The sequence below is a fragment of the Phocoena sinus genome, chromosome 2, assembly GCF_008692025.1.
Source record: "Phocoena sinus isolate mPhoSin1 chromosome 2, mPhoSin1.pri, whole genome shotgun sequence".
Taxonomy (NCBI): Eukaryota; Metazoa; Chordata; class Mammalia; order Artiodactyla; family Phocoenidae; genus Phocoena; species Phocoena sinus.
In genome coordinates this window covers 156,454,064-156,479,410 of record NC_045764.1, presented here as the reverse complement: position 1 = coordinate 156,479,410, position 25,347 = coordinate 156,454,064, and the positions used below count along the sequence as shown (strand labels likewise).

The 25,347-nt window shown below is 42.4% G+C and overlaps 1 protein-coding gene across 4 annotated transcripts in view; it reads left to right on the top strand.

Annotated features, from left to right (window-relative positions):
- Positions 1-25,347, top strand: part of STON2 (stonin 2) — a 149,806-nt gene that overhangs the window by 45,505 nt on the left and 78,954 nt on the right. For all 4 annotated transcript variants that reach the window (XM_032624936.1, XM_032624937.1, XM_032624935.1 and 1 more), the window contains exon 4: positions 17,084-17,278. In XM_032624936.1, the coding sequence (XP_032480827.1) occupies positions 17,084-17,278 (195 nt within the window). The remainder of the gene's footprint in view (positions 1-17,083; positions 17,279-25,347) is intronic.

Here is a 25,347-nt window from a genome sequence, read left to right as displayed (position 1 = left end):
CAGCTGCCCTTGGGGAGGGGTAGCTGAGCTATCGAAAACCCCCCACTCACCCCATTTTCAACTAGAGCTGTTCCAGCCATGCTTGTTTCACATGTTGGACGTCTTAAATGATTTCGTTTGAAGAAAGAAATATTTGGGGTTTAAAAAAAAGGGAGAGAGAGAGCTGGAAAGCCACTCATCTGAGGAAGAAACACTAGGCTAGGAATCAGGAAGCCTGGTTTCTCTGCTTTTTCTGGCTTTATATGTCTTTACAGCCCATGTCTCTACCTTAAATTAGGTTGTATGCTTATTTGTTTACTGTCTCTCTTCCCTACTAGAGGAAAGGGACTTTGTCTCTCTCACTTACTCTTTATCCCAGAATACGGTGCATGGACCTTAGTAGGTGCTCACTTTGATTTATTGGATTAATGAATGAAAAGGTGAAAGATGTACATGAAATCTAAAGCAGAAACATTATTGTTTATGTGGGCAATGAGCGGCTAGTAGAACTTGAAGGATGGCTTCCTCAGTGAAGTGAATTTTTTTTTTTTTAATAAGCAAACTATAACAGCCTCTTCTCCATCATGCCTTTCTCTTATCAGCTGGTTGTTATCATCAGTTTTTGATTTTCCACTGTTATGCACATCGTGCATGTATAAACATACCACATACATATACATAGATACACACATACACAGACATATGCATGTAACATGTACTCATACACATACATTTACATATACGCACATATAACACGTACACTTACATATATACACATACACACATACAACATATACGCCTAACATAACATATACATATTTTATTAAAACTCCAGAATTCTCCTCTTCCAAAGAATATGCTAGCTCACCCAGGGAGCCGTGTGGCCTATCTCACCCTCACCCTCAGTGTGGGACACAAAACACAATAAGCTGCCCAAGCATGCATTAATTAACTGGTTCATTCATGCAAAGAATATTTAGGTGCTGGGAATGCAATTATGAGAAAGTTGGACACCGTCCCTCTTCTCCCCAAGCTGAGGTTAATCCTGCGGTCGGGCAATCTATTACCCATGAAGCCTTCTGGGGTGAGCAGACGCTCTTCTGAGCCAGTCCTGGGGCAGCTGCTTTGTATTGCCAGCTATGAAATAGCGTGAAAGCCACAAATGAAGAGTCGAATTAGATCTATTTTGTATTCATGGATGGGCATGTTTACGGCATTGGAAAAATCACTTAGCCCTAGTGAGTAAACATCCAAGTATAAATAAAGGACATGACATCAAAATGTATATAAGTATTTGAAGTTTTAGTCTACCCAGGATTCCAAAGTATAAAAAGAGAGAACAGTATTTGCTGTATTGTTTCAGCTGACAACTTGTAAGTTTATTATTTATTCAATCAATGGCGCTTTGAGCCCCCACTATTTACCAGTCACTGTTCAAGGCACCGGGGATACAGTGGGATATTCCTGCCTCATGGAGCATACATTCTGCTGGGGAAGCCACACCAGAAACACGATCAAGAAGTAGATGCAATGTAAGTGTGTTAGATAATGTAAGTGGGAAGAAGAGAAAAATGAGGCAAAGAAAGGGAATAGGGTGAGGAAGGATGTGAAATTTTACAGAAGGTCAGGGCATGACTCTCTGAACAGTAACTTTTGAGCAAAGACTTGAGGGGAGTGAGGAGTGAGCCTTGCAGAAATCAGGGAAGGAGCCTTCTAGGAGGAAGGAACAGCAAGTGACGGGACTCTGGGGAGGTGGCCGTGTTCGTGGGATGTGATTGGAGTGGAGTGAATTAGGGAGAAGTTCGAGAAGAAGATGAGACAGAGAAGTTGAGGGGTCTCAGACCATGTAGGTCCTTGAAAACACAATGAGGACATTCTCACCTTTACTGTGGGTGAGATGGGAAGCTGTGGGAGGGTGTTGAGCCAGAGGTGTGGTGTGATCCCACTAGGCTTGCACAGATAATTCTATTAAGACTGTGTGGCTGCTATGTTGAGAGCGGACTGAGAGGACAGGAGACCAGGGGACAGCCACTGTGATGATCCAGGAGAGGATGGTATCTTGGACCAGGGTGGTAGCTTGAAGATGGTGGGAAGTGATTGGATTCCAGGTATATTTTGAAGGTAGGACTAACAGAAGCTGGGATGGACCAAATGTAAGAAGAATCAAGGTTTCATTCTGAACATCTGAAAGGGTGAAGGAGCTGGTGTGGAAGGGATAGTAGGAACTTAGTTTCTGACTTGTAAAGTTAGAGATCTACGTCAAGATTTCAAGTAGATTTGGACATAAGTTTATGTCTGGAAGTAATAACGACCACTTAACGCTTTTTGAGTACTTCCTTTGTGCCAAGCATTTTTCCAAGTGCTCTGTCAGTATTAGCCTATCCCTTTATGAGACGGGCACTGTTTTCAGCTCCATTTTACACGTGAAAACACAGAAGAACAGATGTATTAAGTAACTTGTCCCAGGCTACAGGGCTGAATGTGAACCAGGCAGTCTGGATCCAGAGTCCTTGTGCACAACCTCATAGGAAAGGAGAGAAGGCAGATTTCTATCTGTTTTTCACTTTATTCCTTGAGGGGTGGATACGGCTCTGAAGCATCGTGATGATAGCAGCCTGCTGTTCCGCCGGCCAGGCTGTCGGAGGTCTGGTCCCTGGGAGAAGAGTCAGCTCCAGACCCAGTACTTTCTCTCACCGTTCAACTGATCTTGTGGCCTGAGGATAATCAATTCAGAACCTAAGTAAAATGATTTATCCAAGATTTCTAAGCTGATAAATAAAGTGTATGAGACCAAATGAGAACAGTTTGTAGGATGTAGGGACTTTGCCTCTCCCAGCTGCATTATTCTTAGTTTCTCTTTCAAGGGAAACTTTGGAGTTTTATCTAAGAAATGTAAAGAGCTAATGTGAAAATACAAATAGTTAAAATAGCTTCTTTTCTTGAATAATTAGTCTTTTGATATGTGGTCTTAATAAGCTTTATTATCTACCAAATAAACACAAAGGAACATATTTAAAATGTGTATTAAATTAAAAGGACGACAGTACAACCCACCACCCAGTTTAATAAATAGAACACTGTCATCACCCAGAAGCTGCATATTTCCCTGCTGATCATGACATCCTTTTTCCAGACATCCTCTTCCCTCCCTCCTCTGTCACCCACTTCCTGGGTTTTGTGATAACTGCTTTACTTCTTCTTTAAAAAATATTTATTTATTTGGTTGCACCTGGTCTTAGTTGCAGCAAGCAGGCTCCTTAGTTGTGGCATGCGAACTCTTAGTTGCAGCATGCATGTGGGATCTAGTTCCCTCTCCAGGGATTGAACTGGGGCTCCCTGCATTGGGAGTGAGGAATCTTAACCACTGTGCCACCAGGGAAGTCCCTGCTTTACTTTTCTTAACAGCTTTCCTACCTACATATGCATCGAGAATGACATAAGTGAATTTCCTCTGTTTTTGAACCTTATGTAAGTGGAGTAATACTGCATGTATTATTCTGTGGCTTGCTCCTTTTACACAACATTATTTGTGAGATTTTTCCATGTTATTACCTGTAGGTATAGTTCCTTTAGTGTTTATTGCAATGTATTCCTTCTTAGTAATATTCCACAATTCATTTACCCATTCTATGAGCGATGGATGTTAGAGTTATTTCTACTTTTCCGCAATTAAGAACGTGCTTCTGGGCTTCCCTGGTGGCGCAGTGGTTGAGAGTCCGCCTGCCGATGCATGGGACACGGGTTCGTGCCCCGGTCTGGGAAGATCCCACGTGCCGCGGAGCGGCTGGACCCGTGAGCCATGGCTGCTGAGCCTGCGCGTCCGGAGCCTGTGCTTCGCAACGGGAGAGGCCACAACAGTGAGAGGCCCGCGTACCACAAAAAAAAACCACAAAAAAACAAAAAAAACGTGCTTCTATGAGCATACTTTTTGTCTTTTCTATGAGCATTCCTATCGTGGTGAACAAGTTCAAGTGATTCTCTTGTATGAAAAAAAGTTGGAGGGGAATTGCTATGCTAAAGAGTGTGTTTATTTTCCACTTTCTCAGATAACTTTAACATCAACTCTTTTACTACAGTGGTTCCAGTTTACTCTTCTACCAGCCACATATGAAAGATGCTGCGGCTCCACTTCCCCGCCTACACTGGGATAGTCATGTTGCACTATTTTTGTCACAGGGAGGCAGGGAGAGAGGGAAGGGGGAAGAGTAATGGTATCTCATGTGGTTTTAATCTGCATTTCCTAGATTACTAATGAGTTTGAGTTTCTTTTTTTTCCTTTTCTTTACTTTTTTTTTCATTTAGATTTTTTCTTTCATAAAATGCCTAGTGGCGTATTTTTTTGTTGAGGGTATTTTCCTTTCTCTTGCTGATTTCTAGGAGTTCCTTGTGGATATGATGTGTGGCAGATATTATCTCCTACCGTGTGGGTGGTCTTTTGACTCTGTGGTGCCTTTTAGTGAAAAGTTCTTAATTTTAATTATATGAAATTTGTTTATTTTTCTTGTATGCTTGGTACTTTCTTTGTCTTGGTAAAGGAAGTCTTTCCCTACCCCAAAGTCATGACCATATTAAGCTATATGCCGTCTAAAATGCATCTTATGTAGCCTTTCACACTTCGACATTCAATCCACTTAGAACTGATTTTTCTGTATGGTGTGAAGTAGGAGTCTAATTTCATTTTTTTCCATATAGTAGTATTTTCCCAATATTATTTCTGTTGTTTTATTTATTTTAATATATATTTACAAATATATTTATATTATTAAACATTTGATTTCATTCATATCTAAATAGTGTATTCTGCTTAATATGACGAAAAAACCATGCTAGGATTGTGATTGAGAGGCAAAACTCTGTAATCCAATTTAGGGAGAATTAACATCTTTATCTCATTAATTCTTTCAGTCCCTAAATATAGTATATCTCTCCATCTAATAAGGTCTTCCCTATGGTCTGTTAATACACTTTACAAGTATCTCCTCTGGGGCCTTGCCTATCTTCTGTTAAATTTATTACTATATATGCTTCATATTTTTTGTTGTTGTTATAGATGCTCTCTTGTTTTCTTGCTGGTTAAAGACTTTTAAAACTTTTAATACTTTTGCTTTGCAAAAGACCCTGTTAAGAAAATAAGGAGACACTCATGTATGCTGGTGGGAATGTAAAATGGTACAACTTTGGAAAACAGTTTGGTAGGTTCTTATAAAACTAAACATGCAATTACCATGTAACTCAGCAGTTGTACTCTTGGGCATTTATCCCAGTGAAATGGAAACTTATGTTCATACAAAAATCTGTACATGAACATTCATAGCACCTTTATTTATAATAGCCAAGAACTGGAAACAGCCCAGATGTCCTTTAGCAGGTGAATGGTGAAACTAACTGTAGTACGTCCATACTATGGAATACTGCTCAGCAGTGAAAAGGAATGAAGTATTGATATGTTCAGCAACGTCAGTGAATGTCAAAGGCGTTATGCTGCGTGATAAAAGCCAACTGTAAAAGGTTACATACTGCATGATTCCATTTATAAAGCATTCTTGAAATGACAAAATTATAGAAATGAAAAATAAATTAGTGGTTGCCAGGGGTTTAGGAACAGGGCATGAGGGGAAGAGGTGGGATTGAATATAAAAGGGCAACAGGCAGGATCCTTGTGGTGGTGGAGCTGTTGTGTATCTTGACTGTAGTGTGGATACATAAACCTACATGTTGATGACATTACATAGAAATAAATACAACACAGACACGTACCACATGTAAAACTGGGGAATAGGAATAAGACTGGTAATCTTTTCTCTTTGCTAGCTCTTAAGATCTTCTGTATGTCTTTGGTCTTGCTGTCGAAAACTCAGCCTCTGTGCACCAGTGCCGAATCGAATTTCGGAAACAGAGTTTGGGGTGAAGTAGAAAAGAATAGCTTTATTGCTTTTCCAGGCAAAGGGGGACACAGTGGGCTTGTGCCCCTCAAAAACTGTGTGTCCCAACCTGGGGGGATTTGGTGACGACTTACAGCAATGATTCAAGGGCAGGGTTGCTGATAAGGATCAGGGTGTGCGCAGGGCCTGCACCCCTTTAATCTGGTCTTAGGTGGTCTCTTGAAGAGTTTCTCTGGTTCCTTTAATTGGAAATGAAGAATGCTAAGTCTTCCATTTGTAGGGGGTTTTAGTTCTGTAAAGAGTTCAAAGATATGTTTATGTGTATCCCTGCCCCAAGGCTGCAGTACTGTTTCTAGACTGTTCCTCCCTTGTCTCTGCAACCCCTCCCTTCCCTGATTAGCAACCATTCGAATCTGCCCTGCGGAACTCAGGGAAGGTCATGGAGGCTGGAATCTATTCCCTACAAACAGGAAATGGGGGACACTGAAAGGCTTCTGTGCCCAGGAGCCCCATAGGGTCCTGCTTGGTTTCAGTCTTATATAGTTTTTTTTTTGTTTTTTTTGTTTTTGCGGTTCGTGGGCCTCTCATTGTTGTGGCCTCTCCCATTGCGGAGCGCAGGCTCCGGATGTGCAGGCTCAGCGGCCATGGCTCACGGGCCCAGCCGCTCTGCGGCATGTGAGATCTTCCCGGACCGGGGCACGAACTGGTGTCCCCTGCATCGGCAGGCGGACTCTCAACCACTGCGCCACCAGGGAAGCCCCAGTCTTATATAGTTTTTTTTTTTTGTGTGTGGTATGCGGGCCTCTCACTGTTGTGGCCTCTCCCATTGTGGAGCACAGGCTCCGGACACGCAGGCTCAGCGGCCATGGCTCACGGGCCCAGCCGCTCCGCGGCATGTGGGATCTTCCCGGACCAGGGCACGAACCCGTGTGCCCTGCATCGGCAGGCAGACTCTCAACCACTGTGCCACCAGGGAAGCCCAATAGTTTTGATATCTACTTATGGAGTTATTTTTGGTTACCCTCCTTGAGATACTTTGTGATTTTTTAATCTGACAAATAAAATCTTTCATAAATTCTGGGAAATTCTCAGCCAGCATTTTTTCAGATATTGCCTTCATTCTCTCTCTCTTCTCTTTAGGAACTCAGGTTAGATATCTATGGGACCTTCTCACTCTATCCTCCATGGCTTTTACTCTCTTTCCACTATCAAAGTGGAAATACTTCGACCAGGTTCTCAGACTGGAAGTTTTTCTGACCACACAAGCAGTTTTAGCTGCAAACCCCTATATGGGACAGCTTGTGGTTATAAAATCTTGGATTTCTTTTTTTTCCCCCTCTATCTTGCACCCTTAGCATGGGTTTACTAGTGGGGGTTATTCCTAATTTACCCTTTAACTGAGCCCTTTGAGAATTCTAGCTTTAGGCACCAGATCTTCTGTTAGATTTTCCATCTTGGGTAAGTCCTAGGTTTTTTTCCCTTTGCCTTGTCAGGGAGGAAGAAATTTTCCTCTACCCTTCTAGGTTCTTCAGACTGGTCTAAGAATTAAATTAACATGAGACAGATTAACAGGAGAAAATCAAACGATTTTGATTAATGACACGTATACATGGGAGAGACCCAGAAAAACTGAGTAACTTGTCTTAATGGCTGAAGCCCTCACCTTATATACCATCCTTAGCTAAAGACGAAAGAGGATGTTGAGGGTGGTGAGAGTCTTTGGTGGGAGATGACCAGGAAAAGCAGAGTAAACAAGGCTGATTATGATGCAGATTTAAGTCCAAACCTTCTCCACTGATAAGAGTTTCTGGAGATTTGGTCATCCTTCTCTTGGTATGAGGTACAGCCTGAGGGACAAACCCTTACAAATAAGATTTCCCTTACAAATGGAAATTTTTTTTACAAAAGGTTAACTCTTACTTGGTTTTCAGAGTACTTCTCATGTCTGCTGTTTCTTAGAAAATGATCAGTTTAAGACAATTAATATGCCACAGAGACATATTTTAGGGTGGCAAATTCTGTTCCCCTACACCTTCTTCACAAGAGATTGAAAAAACTCAAACTTAGGAGTCTCCCTGGTTTGTACAAAATCCTCAGGGTATAAAAATCAGGTTGTGTGCTCTGCTTACCATTTCTGGGTTCCAGCTTTTTTCACTCGGCCTCTGAAAACTCTTTACTTTCTTGCTTACCCTGTAATGTATTGTAAATATTGTTGTTAACATTTTACCTAATATTTTACTTTTATTTCCATAATAGTTAAGTGTCTAATCCATGATACTGTAGGAAATGGCAATCCTGTGATAAGCTTTTACAAGTCCAGCTTTGCTTTTTTAAAAAATAGTTTTATTATTATTATTATTATTATTATTATTGGCTGTGCTATGCAGCTTGCACAATCTTAGTTCCCCGACTAGGGATCAAAGCCAGGACCCAGTAGTGAAAGCACCGAGTCTTAACCACTGGACTCCCAGGGAATTCCCTTTGCTTTTGTTTTTTTTCTTGGTTGTTTCTTTTTATTTTCAGTGTTTAGATTTTTTCCCCTATGTTTGTGTGGGAGTTTTATTTTAACAGTCTGTATTTAATATAGAATGTCTGTGTATAGACTGTTATGGACATAACCAACAAATCCTTACTGAGTGCCTACTTTACACAAGGCACTATTCTAGAAATGGGGATTTGAAGGGTAGGAACAATAATTTTTCCTCTACCCTTCTAGGTTCTTAGCTGAGAAACCCCTGTGATAAAAAATTAACAAGAGAAAAACAAGTTTTTTTTTTAACGTCTTTATTGGAATATAATGGCTTTTCCATGGTGTGTTAGTTTCTGCTGTATAACAAAGTGAATCAGCTATACATATACATATATCCCCACATCTCCTCCATCTTGCATCTCCCTCCCATCCTTCCTATCCCACCCCTCTAGATGGTCACAAAGCACCGAGCTGATCTCCCTGTGCTATGTGGCTGCTTCCCACTAGCTATCTGTTTTACATTTGGGAGTATATATATGTCCATGCCACTCTCTCACTTCGTCCCAGCTTACCTTTCCCACTCCCTGTGGCCTCAAGTCCATTCTCTACATTTGCGTCTTTTTTCCTGTCCTGCCCCTCTGTTCTTCAGAACCTTTTTTTTTTTTAGATTCCATATGTATGTGTTAGCGTACAGTATTTGTTTTTCTCTTTCTGACTTACTTCACTCTGTATGACAGACTCTAGGTCCATCCACCTCACTACAAATAACTCAATTTTGTTTCTTTTTATGGCTGAGTAATATTCCATTGTATATATGTGCCACATCTTTATCCATTCATCTGTCGATGGACACTTAGGTTGCTTCCATGTCCTGGCTTTGTAAATAGTGCTGCAGTGAACATTGTGGTATATGATTTTTTTTGAATTATGGTCTTCTAAGGGTATATACCCAGTAGTGTGATTGCTGGGTCGTATGGTAGTTCTAGTTTTAGTTTTTTAAGGAACCTTCATACTGTCCTCCATAGTGTCTGTCTTAATTTACATTCCCATCAACAGGGCAAGAGGGTTCCCTTTTCTCAACACCCTCACCAGCATTTATTTGTAGATTTTTTGATGATGGCCATTTTGACTGGTATGAGGTGATACCTCACTGTAGTTGTGATTTGCATTTCTCTAACGATGAGTGATGTTGAGGATCCTTTCACGTGTTTGTTGGCAATGTGTGTACATCTTTGGAGAAATGTCTATTTAGCTATTCTGCCCACTTTTTGATTGGGTTGTTTGTTTCTTTGATATTGAGCTGCATGAGCTGCTTGTAAATTTTGGAGAGTAATCCTTTGTCAGTTGCTTCAGTTGCAAATATTTTCTCCCATTCTGAGGGTTGTCTTTTCGTCTTCTTTATGTTTTCCTTTGCTGTGCAAAAACTTTAAGTTTCATAGGTCCCATTTGTTTATTTTTCTTTTTTATTTCCATTTCTCTAGGAGGTGGGTCAAAAAGGATCTTGCTGTGATTGATGTCATAGAGTGTTCTGCCTCTGTTTTCCTCTAAGAGTTTTATAGTGTTTGGCCTTAAATTTAGGTCTTTAATCAATTTTCAGTTTATTTTTGTGTGTGGTGTTAGGGAGGGTTCTAATTTCATTCTTTTACATGTAGCTGTCCAGTTTTTCCCAACACCACTTATTGAAGAGACTGTCTTTTCTCCATTGTATATTCTTGCCTCCTTTATCAAAAATAAGGTGACCATATGTGTGTGGGTTTACCTCTGGGCTTTCTATCCTGTTCCATTGATCTATATTTCTGTTTTTGTGCCAGTACCATACTATCTTGATTACTGTAGCTTTGTAGTATAGTCTGAAGTCTGGGAGCCTGGTTCCTCCAGCTCCGTTTTTCTTTCTCAAGATAGCTTTGGATATTCGGGGTCTTTTCTGTTTCCATACAAATTGTGAAATTTTTTGTTCTAGTTCTGTGAAAAATGCCATTGGTAGTTTGATAGGGATTGCATTGAATCTGTAGATTGCTTTGGGTAGTAGAGTCATTTTCACAGTGTTGATTCTTCCAATCCAAGAACATGGTATATGTCTCCATCTGTTTGTATCATCTTTAATTTCTTTCATCAGTATCTTATAGTTTTCTGTATACAGGTCTTTTGTCTCCCTAGGTAGGTTTATTCCTAGGTATTTTATTCTTTTTGTTGCAGTGATAAGTGGGAGTGTTTCCTTAATTTCTCTTTCAGATTTTTCATCATTAGTGTATAGGAATGCAAGAGATTTCTGTGCATTAATTTTGTATCCTGCTACTTTACCAAATTCATTGATTAGCTCTAGTAATTTTCTGGTAGCATCTTTAGGGTTCTCTATGTATAGTATCATATCATCTGCAAAACAGTGACACCTCTTGTTTTCCGATTTGGATTCCTTTTATTTGTTTTTCTTCTCTGATTGCTCTGGCTAAAACTTCCAAGGTATGTTTAATAATAGTGGTGAGAGTGGACAGCCTTGTCTTGTTCCTGATCTTAGAGGAAATGGTTTCAGTTTTTCACCATTGAGCATGATGGTGGCTGTGGGTTTGTCATATATGGCCTTTATTATGTTGACGTAAGTTCCCTCTATGCCTACTTTCTGGAGGGTTTTTGTCATAAATGGATGTTGAATTTTGTCAAAAGCTTTTTCTGCATCTATTGAGATGATCATATGGTTTTTCTCCTTCAATTTGTTAATATGGTTTACCACATTGATTTGCATATATTGAAGAATCCTTGCATCCCTGGGATAAACCCCACTTGATCATGGTGTATGATCCTTTTAATGTGCTGTTGGATTCTGTTTGCTAGTATTATGTTGAGGATTTTTGCATCTATGTTCATCAGTGCTATCGGCCATTAATTTTCTTTCTTTGTGGCATCTTTGTCTGGTTTTGGTATCAGCGTGATGGTGGCCTCGTAGAATGAGTTTGGGAGTGTTCCTCCCTGTGTTATATTCTGGATGAGTTTGAGAAGGATAGGTGTTAGCTCTTCTCTAAATGTTTGATAGAATTCGTCAGTGACGCCATCTGGTCCTGGGCTTTTGTTGGTTGGAAGATTTTTAATCACAGTCTCAATTTTAGTGCTTGTGATTGGTCTGTTTATATTTTCTATTTCTTCCTGGTTCAGTCTTGGAAGGTTGTGCTTTTCAAAGAATTTGTCCATTTCTTCCAGGTTGTCCATTTTATTGGCATAGAGTTGCTTGTAATAATCTCTCGTGATCCTTTGTATTTCTGCAGTGTCAGTTGTTACTTCTCCTTTTTCATTTCTAATTCTACTGATTTGAATCATCTCTCTTTTTTTCTTGATGAGTGTGGCTAATGGTTTATCAATTTTGTTTACCTTCTCAAAGAACCAGCTTTTAGTTTTATTGACATTTGCTACTGTTTTCTTCATTTCTTTCTGATCTGATCTTTATGATTTCTTTCCTTCTGCTAACTTTGGGGTTTTTTTGTTCTTCTTTCTCTAATTGCTTTAGGTGTAAGTTTAGGTTGTTTATTTGAGATGTTTCTTGTTTCTTGAGGTAGGATTATATTGCTATAAACTTCCCTCTTAGAACTGCTTTTGCTGTATCCCATAGGTTTTGGGTCGTCATATTTTCATTGTCATTTGTTTCTAGGTATTTTTTGATTTCCTCTTTGATTTCTTCAGTGATCTCTTGGTTATTTAGTAGTGTATTGTTTAGCCTCCATGTGTTTGTATTTTTTACAGATTTTTTTCCAGTAAATGATATCTAGTCTCGTAGCGTTGTGGTTGGAAAAGATACTTAATATGATTTCGGTTTTCTTAAGTTTATCAAGGCTTGATTTGTGACCCAAGATATGATCTATCCTGGAGAATGTTCCATGAGCACTTGAGAAGAAAGTGTATTCTGTTGATTTTGGATGGAATGTCCTGTTAATATCCATTAAGTCCATCTTGTTTAATGTATTATTTAAAGCTTGTGTTTCCTTATTTATTTTCATTTTGGATGATCTGTCCATTGGTGAAAGTGGGGTGTTAAAGTCCCCTAGTATGATTGTGTTACTATTGATTTCCCCTTTTATGGCTATTAGCATTTGCTTTATGTATTGAGGTGCTCCTATGTTGGGTGCATAAATATTTATAATTGTGCTATGTTCTTCTTGGGTTGATCCCTTGATCATTATGTAGTGTCCTTCTTTGTCTCTTGTAGTAGTCTTTATTTTAAAGTCTATTTTGGGGCTTCCCTGGTGGCGCAGTGGTTGAGAGTCCGCCTGCCGATGCAGGGGACATGGGTTCGTGCCGTGGTCCGGGAAGATCCCACATGCCACGCAGTGGCTGGGCCCGTGAGCCATGGCCGCTGAGCCTGCGCGTCCGGAGCCTGTGCTCCGCAACGGGAGAGGCCACAACAGTGAGAGGCCCGCGTACCGCAAAAACAAAAAGAAAAATAGGGCTTCCCTGGTGGTGCAGTGGTTGAGAGTCCGCCTGCCGATGCAGGGGACATGGGTTTGTGCCCCGGTCCCGGAAGATCCCACATGCCGCGGAGCGGCTGGGCCCGTGAGCCATGGCCGCTGAGCCTGCGCGTCCGGAGCCTGTGCTCCGCAATGGGAGAGACCACAACAGTGAGAGGCCCGCGTACCACAAAAAAAAAAAAAAAGAAAAAAGAAAAAGAAAGTCTATTTTGTCTGATATGAGAATTGCTACTCCAGCTTTCTTTTGATTTCTGTTTGCATGCAATAACTTTTTCCATCCCCTCACTTTCAGTCTGTATGTGTCCCTAGGTCTGAAGTGGGTCTCTTGTAGACAGCCTATGTATGGGTCTTGTTTTTATATCCATTCAGTTAGTCTATGTCTTTTGGTTGGAGCATTTAAGCCAATGTAAGTAAATAGCTACATTTAAGGTAGCTTTTGATATGCATGTTCCTATTACCATTTTCTTAATTGTTTTGGGTTTGTTATTGTAGGTCTTTTCCTTCTCTTGTGTTTCCTGCCTAGAGAAGTTCCTTTAGCATTTGCTGTAAAGCTGGCTTGGTGGTGCTGAATTCTCTTCGCTTTTGCTTGTCTGTAAAGGTTTTAATTTCTCTGTTGAATCTGAATGAGATCCTTGCTGGGTAGAGTAATTTTGGTTGTAAGTTTTCCCCTTTTATCACTTTAAATATGTCCTGCCACTCCCTACTGGCTTGCAGAGTTTCTGCTGAAAGATCAGCTGCTAACCTTATGGTGATTCCCTTGTATGTTGTTTGTTGTTTTTCCTTTGCTGCTTTTAATATTTTTTCTTTGTATTTTAATTTTTGATAGTTTGATTAATATGTGTCTTGGCCTGTTTCTCCTTGGATTTATCCTGTATGGCACTCTCTGTGCTTCCTGGACTTGATTGACTATTTATTTTACCCTATTAGGGAAGCTTTCAACTATAATCTCTTCAAATATTTTCTCAGTTCCTTTCTTTTTCTCTTCTTCTTCTGGGATCGCTATAATTCAAATGTTGGTGTATTTAATGTTGTCCCAGAGGTCTCTGAGACTGCCCTCAGTTCTTTTCATTGTTTATTCTGCTCTGTGGTAGTTATTTCCACTATTATATCTTCTAGGTCATTTATCCGTTATTCCCCTATTGATTCCTTCTAGAGAATTTTTAAATTCATTTATTGTGTTGTTCATCATTGTTTGTTTCCTCGTTAGTTCTTCTAGGCCCTTGTTAAACATTTCTTGTATTTTTTCCATTTTATATCCAAGATTTTGGATCATCTTTACTATCATTACTCTGAATTCTTTTTCAGTTAGACTGCCTATTTCCTCTTCATTTGTTAGGTCTGGTTTTTTTTTTTTTTTTTGTGGTACGCAGGCCTCTCACTGTTGTGGCCTCTTCTGTTGTGGAGCACAGGCTCCGCACGTGCGGGCTCAGTGGCCATGGCTCACGGGCCCAGCTGCTCCACGGCATGTGAGATCTTCCCGGACCGGGGCACAAACCCGTGTCTCCTGCATCGGCAGGTGGACTCTCGACCACTGTGCCACCAGGGAAGACACTGGTGGGTTTTTACCTTGCTCTTTCCTCTGCTGTGTGTTTCTCTGTCTTCTCATTTTGCTTAACTTACTGTGTTTGGGGTCTCCTTTTCGCAGGCTGCAGGTTTGTAGTTCCCATTGTTTTTGGTGTCTGCCCCCAGTGGGTGAGGTTGGTTCAGTGGGTTGTGTAGGATTCCTGGTGGAGGGGACTCGTGCCTGTGTTCTGGTGGATGAGGCTGGATCTTGTCTTTCTGGGCAGGACTGCATCCATTGGTGTGTTTTGGGGTGTCTGTGACCTTATGATTTTAGGCAGCCTCTCTGCTAATGGGTGTGGTTGTGTTCCTGTCTTGCTAGTTGTTTGGCATAGGGCGTCCAGCACTGTAACTTGCTGGTGATTGAGTGGAGATGGGTCCTAGCGTTGAGATGGAGATCTCTGGGAGAGCTTTCCCCGTTTGATATTATGTGAAGCCAGGAGGTCTCTGGTGTACTACTGTGCTGAACTCGGCTGTCCCACTTCAGCGGCACAGGCCTGACACCCAGCTGAAGCACCAAGAGCCTGTCCGCCACACTGCTGCCTGCAGTCCCAATTTGTATAATAGGGTAAGTCCCTGGGACGTAGCTCTGAGCAGCTCCCCAGAAGTTTAATAAACATGTATACTCCTATATACGTGGGAGGTACCCCGAAAAAAAATGAATAACTCCCTGAAATGGCCCAAGCCACCACCTTAAATACTAGCTAAAGACAAAAGAGGATGTTGGGGGAGGGAATAGGCCAGTTTGGGTAAGTTACCAGGTTACCCTGGTAAACAAGGGTAAGGTTTTTTTGCAGGTTTAAGTCCAGGCCTTCTCTGCTGGTAAAGGGTCTCTAGAGATTTGGACCTCCTCCTATTCCTGGTACAGAGAGACAGCTTTACAAATGGAGATTTCCCTTATAAATGTAAATGTCCCTTACAATAGGGTAACTTTCACTGAGTTTTCAGAGCTTCTCCCTCATCAGCTGTTACTAAAATATAATAAACCTAAAATAATCCTTATGCCAAAAAGGCATATTTTGGGGTAGCAAATCCTTCTGGCCTTCAGGGCAGAAGAGTGAACAATAATCACCAAAATCCTTGCCCCCAAGGAGCTTGAATTCTAGCGAGGAAGACATGGGACATATAGGCTGTTAGAGATAACGTTAAGGAGAAATAAAGCAGAGAAGGGGACTTGCATCTTTGGAGAGAATAGCTCAGGAGAAGGTCACATTTTTACGGAAAATGGGGTGTGAGCCATAAGCATTCCAGATAGAGAAAAGATCTCTATGTTTTATAAATGCCTAAGAAAATAAAATGAAAATTATCTGTAGTTTCATATTTACACCATGTCACAGATATTGCTATTTATTTATTCATTTTCCTCTTAAATCTCAGTATCTCTTCCTGTTTCTGAACCCAACACCATAATTTCGATTCTCCAGCCAGGAGGCCTGACTGACTCTATGTTTTTGGACAAGCTCCTTAACCTCTTTGAGTCTGTTACCCCCTGTGTAAAGGAAGACCACTGTCTAACTCTCAGGACCCGTGGGCAAGATGAGATAACATTGGTACGAGTGTCTGACATTTCATGGGTACTCAATAATTGCTAGTTTCTTTCTTTTTTTTTAATTCTTCCTTCCCTGTCCACACTCTTTTCAGCACTTGTTTTCAGTACTTGTCAGTAAATTTGCGATCAGATTCTTATGCAACACGGTGGAGAAACCATGTGATAGGCAATTAACCAAAGACAAATTAGGAACATTAGGAAACTTGATTTTAAAAAAAGAAACTTTCCGAAGTGGTTTTTGCTAAATTTGGTGCTCAAGGTTACAGAGATAAAGCCAAGCCCTGTGCACTTCCCCCTTAAAGATATTTTTCATTGTATGCCAGGTCAGCAGTCCTAGTAGATCTCAATTTGTATATGGAACAGTCTACAGATTCTCCAGTTATAGTCAAACTCAAGGCAAGCGGAGACATATCACATTCATATGCAAATACATCTATATTCACACTCTTATCCCTTAATCCAACCTAGCTCTAATTTTGCAGTGCAAATTGGTAAGTTTTCTTGAGAGTGTTGGTGTGCCACTAAAAATGGAGGAAATGTAAGGGTAAGGGTGAAACCGCATGTAGTTTAGGTCTGAAGGAAACCGAAACCTAGGTTTAGAAATAAAAGTAGAGCCTAGGGACTTCGCAGTGGCACAGTGGTTAAGAATCCTCCTGCCAATGCAGGGGACACAGGTTTGAGCCCTGGTCTGGGGAGATCCCACATGCTGCGGAGCAACTAAGCCTGTGTACCACAACTACTGAGCCTGCGCGCCTATAGTCCGTGCTCCGCAAGAAGAGAAGCCACCGCAATGAGAAGCCCACGCACCGCAACAAAGAGTCGCTCCCATTCGCCACAACTAGAAAAAGCCCATGGGCAGCAACAAAGACCCAATGCAGCCAAAAAAAAAAAAAAAGTAGAGCCTAAAATCACTCATATTCTTTGGTGAGCTTATCTTTGATTTGAGGGTCATTAGACCTTAATTGTAGTACCGGTTTTGATACTGACTCACTGTGGGGTCTCAGTCAATTAGTTTTCCCTGTCTATATCATGAGTGACACTTCCTTGCCTTGTACGGCTGTTGAGATTTCATAGTGCTTGTGTTGTTTTAGTGCTTGTCTGACTTTCATAACATCAAAGTCAGACAAGCACTAAAGATAAACAAAGTACAACTATTTATACTGTATGTTTTTGGTTTTCCGTCTGTCCCCAGCCATATCATTGACCATGCCCTGCTGGACGTGCCCTTCCTTCAACTCCCTGAGGAGATGCCCTCTGCCTTCCGAGAGCAGCTGGACCACACATTCTGAAGACACCAGTAGTCCTAGTTTTGGCCCTTCGTACACAGGCCTGCAGCTCATCAGTGCTGAGGAGCAGAGTGGCCTGGCTTCCAGGGCCGACTCGACTGGTAAGATGGAGCCCCAAGCCAGAGGGTTCTGCAAATCACTTTTGGTGACCTGTTGCCACTCATCAAATCTCTGCAGCCAGCTTTGTTTGCAGAATGAGTTCAGGCATAGTCATCCAGTCAAAAAGCTAGAATCCTGAGTGGTTCAAAATTGCACTGGGGAAAAACATGCACACAGATTGGCTGGTTGGTTGGCAAGGTTATCAATACTGGGAAACTATTTGACAGTGTATCTTAAGGGGCTGTTTTCTGACTGTTCTGTACAAGTACGGTTCCCTGTCAGTTTATATTCTCCTTGGTTAACCGAACTATGTGTAATATGAACAAGGCTGAATCTTTCATCCTACCACCCACGCACCTTCCCTATTCAGCAAGAGGGAGGTTACATTTAAGCAGAGAAAAAGGAAATGTTATGTGAAGTGGAATGAGAATCAGGATGCAGCCACTGTGTCCAGAGTACAGATCATTTTGCAGTTCTGTTTTTTCTGTTGTGCCTGGATTGAGCTATGCACCAGTGTATAACATCCCATGTTCTCATTTATTACATTTCCGGTAGGTGTAGGGTGGAATGCTGGCTGGCTTTGCAGGTAGAATATGGGCCTGTCAGCAAGCACTGTATTATCGGTTGGGTTTAGGGCAGCATTGGAAAGATGTTGTGTGTGGTTAGTGTTTTGGTTATTTGGCCCAAGGGATTGCTTTCCTTTGAAAGTGATAGAGTTACTGATGGTTTCTCTGTAGATGAATTTACCCAGTGTGTCCAACAATATTTGTTTTTCCTTCTCAAAGGTGTGCTTTAGGAATTTGTCTCTGGATCCTTTTTCAAATTTGGGTAACATTTGTCCTCACGGTGTGTGCTACTGGGAGGTTCTACAAGTAAGAGTGATCCCTCTTGCAGACTAAAGGGTTCAGACAGGATTTGGTTTGGTATTTGATAATATTGCAAGGAATCCTAGTTTACGGTGGTCTCTCTCTCTCTCTCTTCACAAGCCACAGTTCTTTATTGCATTTTGTTTGCACTGACACACTCAGTTCTGGTTGATGCTCTGCGACGGCTGATCTTGATCAGCAGCTGAAATATGCCCTCATACCCCCCTCTCCACCCTGGGGAGCATTTCATGGATGGGAGCATCTTGTGGATGGGAAGTCACAAGCTGAGGTGGTGAGGAAGAGAGGCGGTGCTTGCCTCCCGTTTGCATCTCCTTGCTCTCAACCTCTTTGCCAAGCCTTCCCGTGGAGGAGGCTAAGAGCACGCAGACGCTGGAGTCAAGACTGCTCAGGTTCAGATCCTCCTTCTGCCATCGTGACCTTGGGCAAGATTCTTAGTATCTTTACGACTCAGTTTCCTCATCTGAAAAATGGCCGTAATAATAGTTCTTACCTCAGCCAAATTATTACTCACTCCAAGTGAGACAGTTTATGTACAGCGTCTTAACATAATGCCTGACACAGAATGAATGATCATCAAGGATGTGATTTCTTCTCTCTCCTGCCCCAGGGTTCTTATTGCTTTAGAGAAGTAGAGGTGGGCTCCTCACTGCAGCAAAAGTCAAGATCTCTAGGCTCAGGCTGTTCTTTCTGGTGGCCTCTTTACTTAGGTGAAAATTGCTTTAATTCCTAGAGGTTCAAATGATGAAGATCAGAGTCGTAGCCTGAACTGGACATTGTTAAGCTGTCCCCAAAGCTTATAATTATGTTTAGTATCTCCCTTTTCATTGAGAAAGCCTCCTGCCCTGTGTTGTTTTGGTCAGGTTCCTAGCAGGAAGCAGATGGTGCCCTCAGAGGGGTTTATCTGAAGAGAGTTTAATGAAAGAACTGCTTACAGAGGCAACAAGACCTAGATTCATGGAAGAGGGGCTGCCCTACAGGTGCTATGGCTATAGAAAGAACACCACCACTGCCAGAGACTTGGCATAGTGGGGAGAATAACTACCCAGATCTTGTGTTGGTCCTCGCATCAGCAGATCTTGTCGGAAACCAAAGGGCATGGAGCCCTGGTGACGCAGCCCGCAGCAGTCAGCCACCAGGCCACAGAGCAGGTGTAGAGAGGTGGAGAATGGCTTTGGAGTGAGGGGTGGTGGTGAAGCAAATGGAGAATAGCCAACACACTTTGGTCCCTACCAGGAACTCAATGTCCTGCAGGCTGAGGTCACTCCAGAGACACAAATGCAAAACCAGGACTAGAGAATGATGAGTGATGCTCTCGGTTCCCTCCTTCAGCAGGAGGCGGTTTCTGCAGCTACAGGGAGGCTAGAGGTGTGGCCTTTTAGCAACCGTCCTCTTTTGCAGAAGTAGTAATAATCATAGCCAGGACTTACTGAGTGTGTGCTGTGTGTCAGATGTGGATTATCTCTGCCTTTGCAAGAATCCTGCTGGCAGGCATCATTCTCATATCCTAGTTGACCCTGAGTCTGTAGAAGGTTAAGAGACTTGTCTAAGAGAACACCGCTAAGGAATGGACAAATCTGTGTCTTAGTCAAAGTTCCAAAGCCTTTTCCAGTGGCTCCCAAACCTGGCAGTGCCAGAGTCATCATGTTATCAGTTTGCTGTTACCTTCCAGACCTGCTGTACAGATAGGTGTAGAGGGAATACATATATATACCTGACCGGTGCCAACAGGGTGGAGTTCTGGCTTTGAAAAGCCTTTAACTCATCCTGGGTCCCAGGATAGAAGGAAGATAAGGAAAAACAAGGTTTAGGAGGACGACCAAGTATTTTTGAAGCCTGTGGCACTTACCCATCCACCCCAGCAATGGGGAATTTACAGATGCTTTCAGTTGAGCTATGGAGAGCTTCAAAGAAATTGATAAGCATGGAAAAGTGCCCCCAGCCAGGTGGCTACCCATCCTCTGCCCAGCACCGGGCCTGTGGCACTGGCCAGCCTCTGGGAGAGCCCTACTTTGAGGCTGGATGTTTCAGTCAGGGTAAACTGAATCCCTCAGGCTGGGGAGCAGATTCTCATCCACCTCTGTCTCCCCTCCCTGGAGCTTCTCTTCCTCATCTGTGAAATGGGGCTGGGCACCCCTGCACAGGCAGGGCGACAAGGTGTGTGCAGAGGTGCTTCGTACAGTGCCCTAGGAGTAAAAAAAACAATCCTGATTGAATAGCCCTGTGCCTTATTTCCCTTTAGCCTGGGAAATGAGGGTAATTATTGCCTACTCCTTTATTGCCCCAAAGAGGACTGTAAACCATATGCGTTGTGGGATGGGATCCGAGAGGGGCTTCGCGGTCCTCAGCAGTGAGCTGGGGTAAGTGGAGAGACGCTGCGGGGTTTCAGGATGATGGGTTCCTGTGCTGAGGGCTTGGGGGTCCTTGGGAGGACCTTCCTTGGGGAGACTTCTGTCATTTATCTGCCCACTTTCGACCCCCATGTCCTTTAGCATTGCGGAGGGAAGAAGAGGGTGAAGGGAAGTTGCCCCGCCAGCCCAGGGGTTTCCCTGCGGATGCGGCTGGGGCAGATGCTCCGCGATTCATCTCCTGTGTGGAGCGGGAATATGGTGGCCCAGGGCCGGCCTGTCTGCCTGGCTCTGTTGCTCTGTACGAGGCCACAGCAAGCCATACCTCCTCGCTGTCCTTTGCGGCAGGAGTCCTGCAAGAAGCTGGCATCCCCACAGGGCAATCCCGATTCCCAGCATAATTGTGCATGGAAAGACTCTGATCAGCCTACACTTTCTTCTCGTTTTCTCACTAAGGGGATAATTAGCAGGAGGAAGGCAAACAAATCCCAAATCCCCTCACCTTGGTTAAATCACGGGGTGTGGGCAGAGCTGGAGAGCAGTGTAGAGGTTTGCTCTGGGGTTCGGCTTTTCAGTGCAAATGGCAAAAGTGGGACTAGGCAAGATCCCTAATAGCACCCCCTGTCTCCCCAGGGTCCCCTTTCCCTAGATGACAGGCACACCCTGTCATCTTCACCAGTCACAGTAGCTCTGTAATGCCCCTAGTTTTACCTGAGTTGATAAATGGTAAGAGGGTCGAAGGAATAAAAATAAGCCTTCTGCCTTGGAAGTCCATTGCAACCAAGAGAAGAGAAAACACAAAAATGTTTACAGTAGCACAAGCTGCTGTTAAGTAGTGGGCCTCCATTTTGGTTGCACAGGCTCCGGACACGCAGGCTCAGCGGCCACGGCTCACGGGCCCATCTGCTCTGCGGCATGTGGGATCTTCCCGGACCAGGGCACGAACCCATGTCCCCTTCATCGGCAGGCGGACTCTCAATACTGCGCCACCAGGGAAGCCCCTGGGTTTCTTTTATGCATAAGAAAGGTGTCGGTTTACTTGTGGGATGACGATGCTCAGGTGTATATGCAAACTGAGAAACTTGATGCTGGCTGAAGCACATAGCAGGTGTTTAATAGTTGTCTGTTGAATGGATCCTTGCATGAAAGGAGTGGGGATTCCAGGTGGTGAGAGTCATCTGCATCCCAGACATCTGTATCCCATTTGGGTTTAAGAGTCCAGCATTTCTCCCAAGTGTGTCCCATGCAGCCGCCTAAGAAAAGCCAGGATGCTGGGGCCAACGAGTTAGGTCATGACCTGCCACCTTTGTTTTTTTAAAAAATATTTATTTTATTTTTTAATTTTCGGCTGCGGCAGGTCTTAGTTGCGGCACACGGGATCTTTCGTTGCTGTGTGCAGGCTGTTTGTTGTGGTGTGCGGGCTTCTCTCGAGTTGTGGCACGAGGCTCCCAGAGCACGTGGGCTCTGTAGTTGTGGCGCATGGGCTCTGTAGTTTGCGGCATGCGGGCTCTCTAGTTGCGGCACGTGGGCTCAGTAGTTGTGGGGCACAGGCTTAGTTGCCATGCAGCATGTGGGAATCTTAGTTCCCTGACCAGGGATCGAACCCATGTCCCCTGCATTGGAAGGCGGATTCATAACCACTGGACCACCAGGGAAGTCCCCCTGCCACCTTTGCTGAAGATTCGTAACATGTATTAGCTTATTAAAGATTTTGAAAAGTCCTGAAATGATATGGTATTTATGTATGTATCTATGTATATGTATAATTTATATGTGTGTGTGTATATATATATATATATATATACACACACACACATATATATTTATATACACATACACACATATATATATTTATATACATCTACAAATCATTTTAGTCTTTCATTAACCCATAATGCCTATCTGGTTACCTGGTCAGATCTCAAGGTATAGAAACCCAAACATACATAAATTAGCAAATTTGAGTTGGAAGTGCATGCCATTGCTAAAGTGTTGGGAAACCAGAGAAACCAGAAAGGAATATTTTGACAAACTTTCCTGGATTTACAAAGGTAGCTCTACTTTGTCTCATGCTCTGCTATACCTCTTGGCCTTATTTTAAAAATTCTAATTCAATAGACTCAGGAATACATTTTGCCAAACGTTCTTTGTATTTAAGCCCTCGTGGGCTTTAAAACAAATGTAGACCAGATGTTCTTGATTTATTTGCATTTAACTGATCACAATGGAATTCTGCCAGAGCAGTAGGAGATCCCCAGGGATTTGGGCCTCTTCTTTTTTTTTCCCCCCCCTCAGAAACAAGTGTTTATGATGGGTAGAAACCTATGGACTCGGGAGTTCAATTTTTGTGACAAGCACTTTTTATATGCTTAGAAAGTTTCTGTTGTCATGATTGGTTAAGGATAGAATGAGAACAGCACCAGGGCTGTGTGCCTCTTTATAAGATGTAACATGTTTCTCTGTTGCCTGTTTTGTCATAATCCTGCTGCAGCTGGTAGAACACTAGACCAGGGGGCCCAGATTCCCAGTAAACAGTAATTATCATTGTGCATGATGGGGCTACAGGGGATTCTTGTTATTCTTAAGGCACATTTGTATTTTATGATTCTTTTTCACCTTGAATATATTTTGCTTAGAAAACAAAATGAGCTAACTTATTTTAAAATTTCTTTTGCCTAACTATGAATTTCAGTGATAATTTGTATCCCTCCTGAGTAATAGTGCCCTCCTCAAAATCGAAGAACAGTAGAACATATTTTTAAAACAAATTACATCTTTTTCTCTTTCATTAACAAATAGAAATTTGGCCCCATTTCTGTTATTAGGGTGCCCCAGGATCCTTGATATTCTTGTTCCCATTAAGTTGTACATTTTGGATTTTTTTTTTTTTTTTTTGCGGTACGCGGGCCTTTCACTGCTGTGGCCTCTCGCGTTGTGGAGCACAGGCTCCGGACGCGCAGGCTCAGCGGCCATGGCCCACGGGCCCAGCCGCTCCGCGGCACGTGGGATCCTCCTGGACCGGGGCATGAACCTGTGTCCCATGCATCGGCAGGCGGACTCTCAACCACTGCGCCACCAGGGAAGCCCTACATTTTGGATTTAAATCAGTATTTTAAAACTCTAATGATTGCTTTCTTTGAAAATTTCTTTTCAAAGAGGTTCAAAAGTTTCTCAGAAACACAAATTTTTATGGAGTAAAACTGGTATTTTGCCAGTCATTGCAAATACAGAAAAGAGTGAAGTGTATGACATCTGTCTATGAAGAACGGATAACCTACAAATTTTTGTTGTTAAAAGGATCATTATATATAACTTAAAAAATAGTTTTTAGCTATGAAACATCTACTGTATGCTAGGAATGTGTTACACACATGCACATACACATTATCTTCATAATCTTAAGAGTAGATATTACTACCCCATTTTGTAGAAGCAGAAACACAGCTAAGGAGATTAAATGATTTGGCCAAAGTCACACAACTGAAAAGGGTAGTGTTGGGATTCAGTCCAAGCCTCTCTCCTCAGTTTCCCTGCCTGGTGCCTGGTAATGAGAGGCTGGTGTTTGTGAATGCAGTGAGTTGTGGGCAGCAGTTATAGAAAACCTTCTGGGGGCCCAGCGCTGCTTCCTCTGCATCCCGGGAGCTATGTACAAACCTCCATCATGAGTTTATCTCATTGGGTGGCAGTGACCTGTTCAGGAGTCCCCACTACACTGAGGCCTTCTTGGAAGCAGGAACCACATCATATTCATTTTATATTCCCAGAACACTGCCTGGCACGTTGAACTTACGCAGTGGATATTTGTGGAATAAATTAACTATTCTGATATAGGGCTAGAAGACCCTTGTTCCCAATCCTGTTCTCCAGTTACCTAGGCTTAAGTGTATTTGCTAATTGAAATGTAACTTCATGACAGGGAAGAACTAAAAGAGAACAGATAGGTGCAGCCAGTGTGTAAATAAGACTTTTTTCCTGTGTTTTCACGTTAGCCATTTATCCAGTCGTGTCCGTTCATTTTGTTTTCCTGTTCTTATTTGGGTTTTACTATAGTCTTTTAAATTTTCTAAAAATCAATTGACGTATGTGTGTGGGTGCAGTGGGGGGTTCTCTCTCTGTCTGGGTATCTCAGAATTTCACTTACCCTGTATATTCTTTGACCAAAGCAGCCATATTTTCCTTTCCTATTTATTTAGCTCAGAGAGTGCAAAGAAGGTAATTTGGAGAAAGCTTTTCTGTGATATTGAAATAGGTCCTTGTGATTATTGAACCATCTATGTAGACCAAAATCTGAGAAAGAGTGGTAGAGTTTAAGATGCTGTGCTCCATACAGATTATCTAAACTAGATATTTTAGAAGTACTTAATAAAAAAACCTGTGACCTCCAACCAGAGATTTTGCAAGTTCCTTTTAGAATTGCTAATGCACTAGTCCTGAAGAGGAGGTGACAACTGTAGTGCCTTTTATTCATTACTTTCTGTGGTGTTCTTTGTAGTGTTATGATCTTCCTTTTATAGATGACAACACCAATGCCCAGAGCCACACATTAGTTAAGGGACAGAATTAGGATTGATGTCTAGGCTTGTTGACGCTGTGCAGCTCTGCCCGTCCTGTGGCTGAGCTCTCTGCAAGGACCACTTCACTGCACCCAGTCCTACAGGGCGGAGTTTAAGAGGATGGACATGTGGACACAGGGTGGGAAGGGGAGGGCGGGACAGATTGGAAGATTAGGCTTGACATAAATACATTACCATGTGTAAGACAGATAGCTAGTGGGAACATGATATATAGCACAGGGACCTCAGCTCGGTGAGAATGAAAATACTTCCACTTAGAAAATTA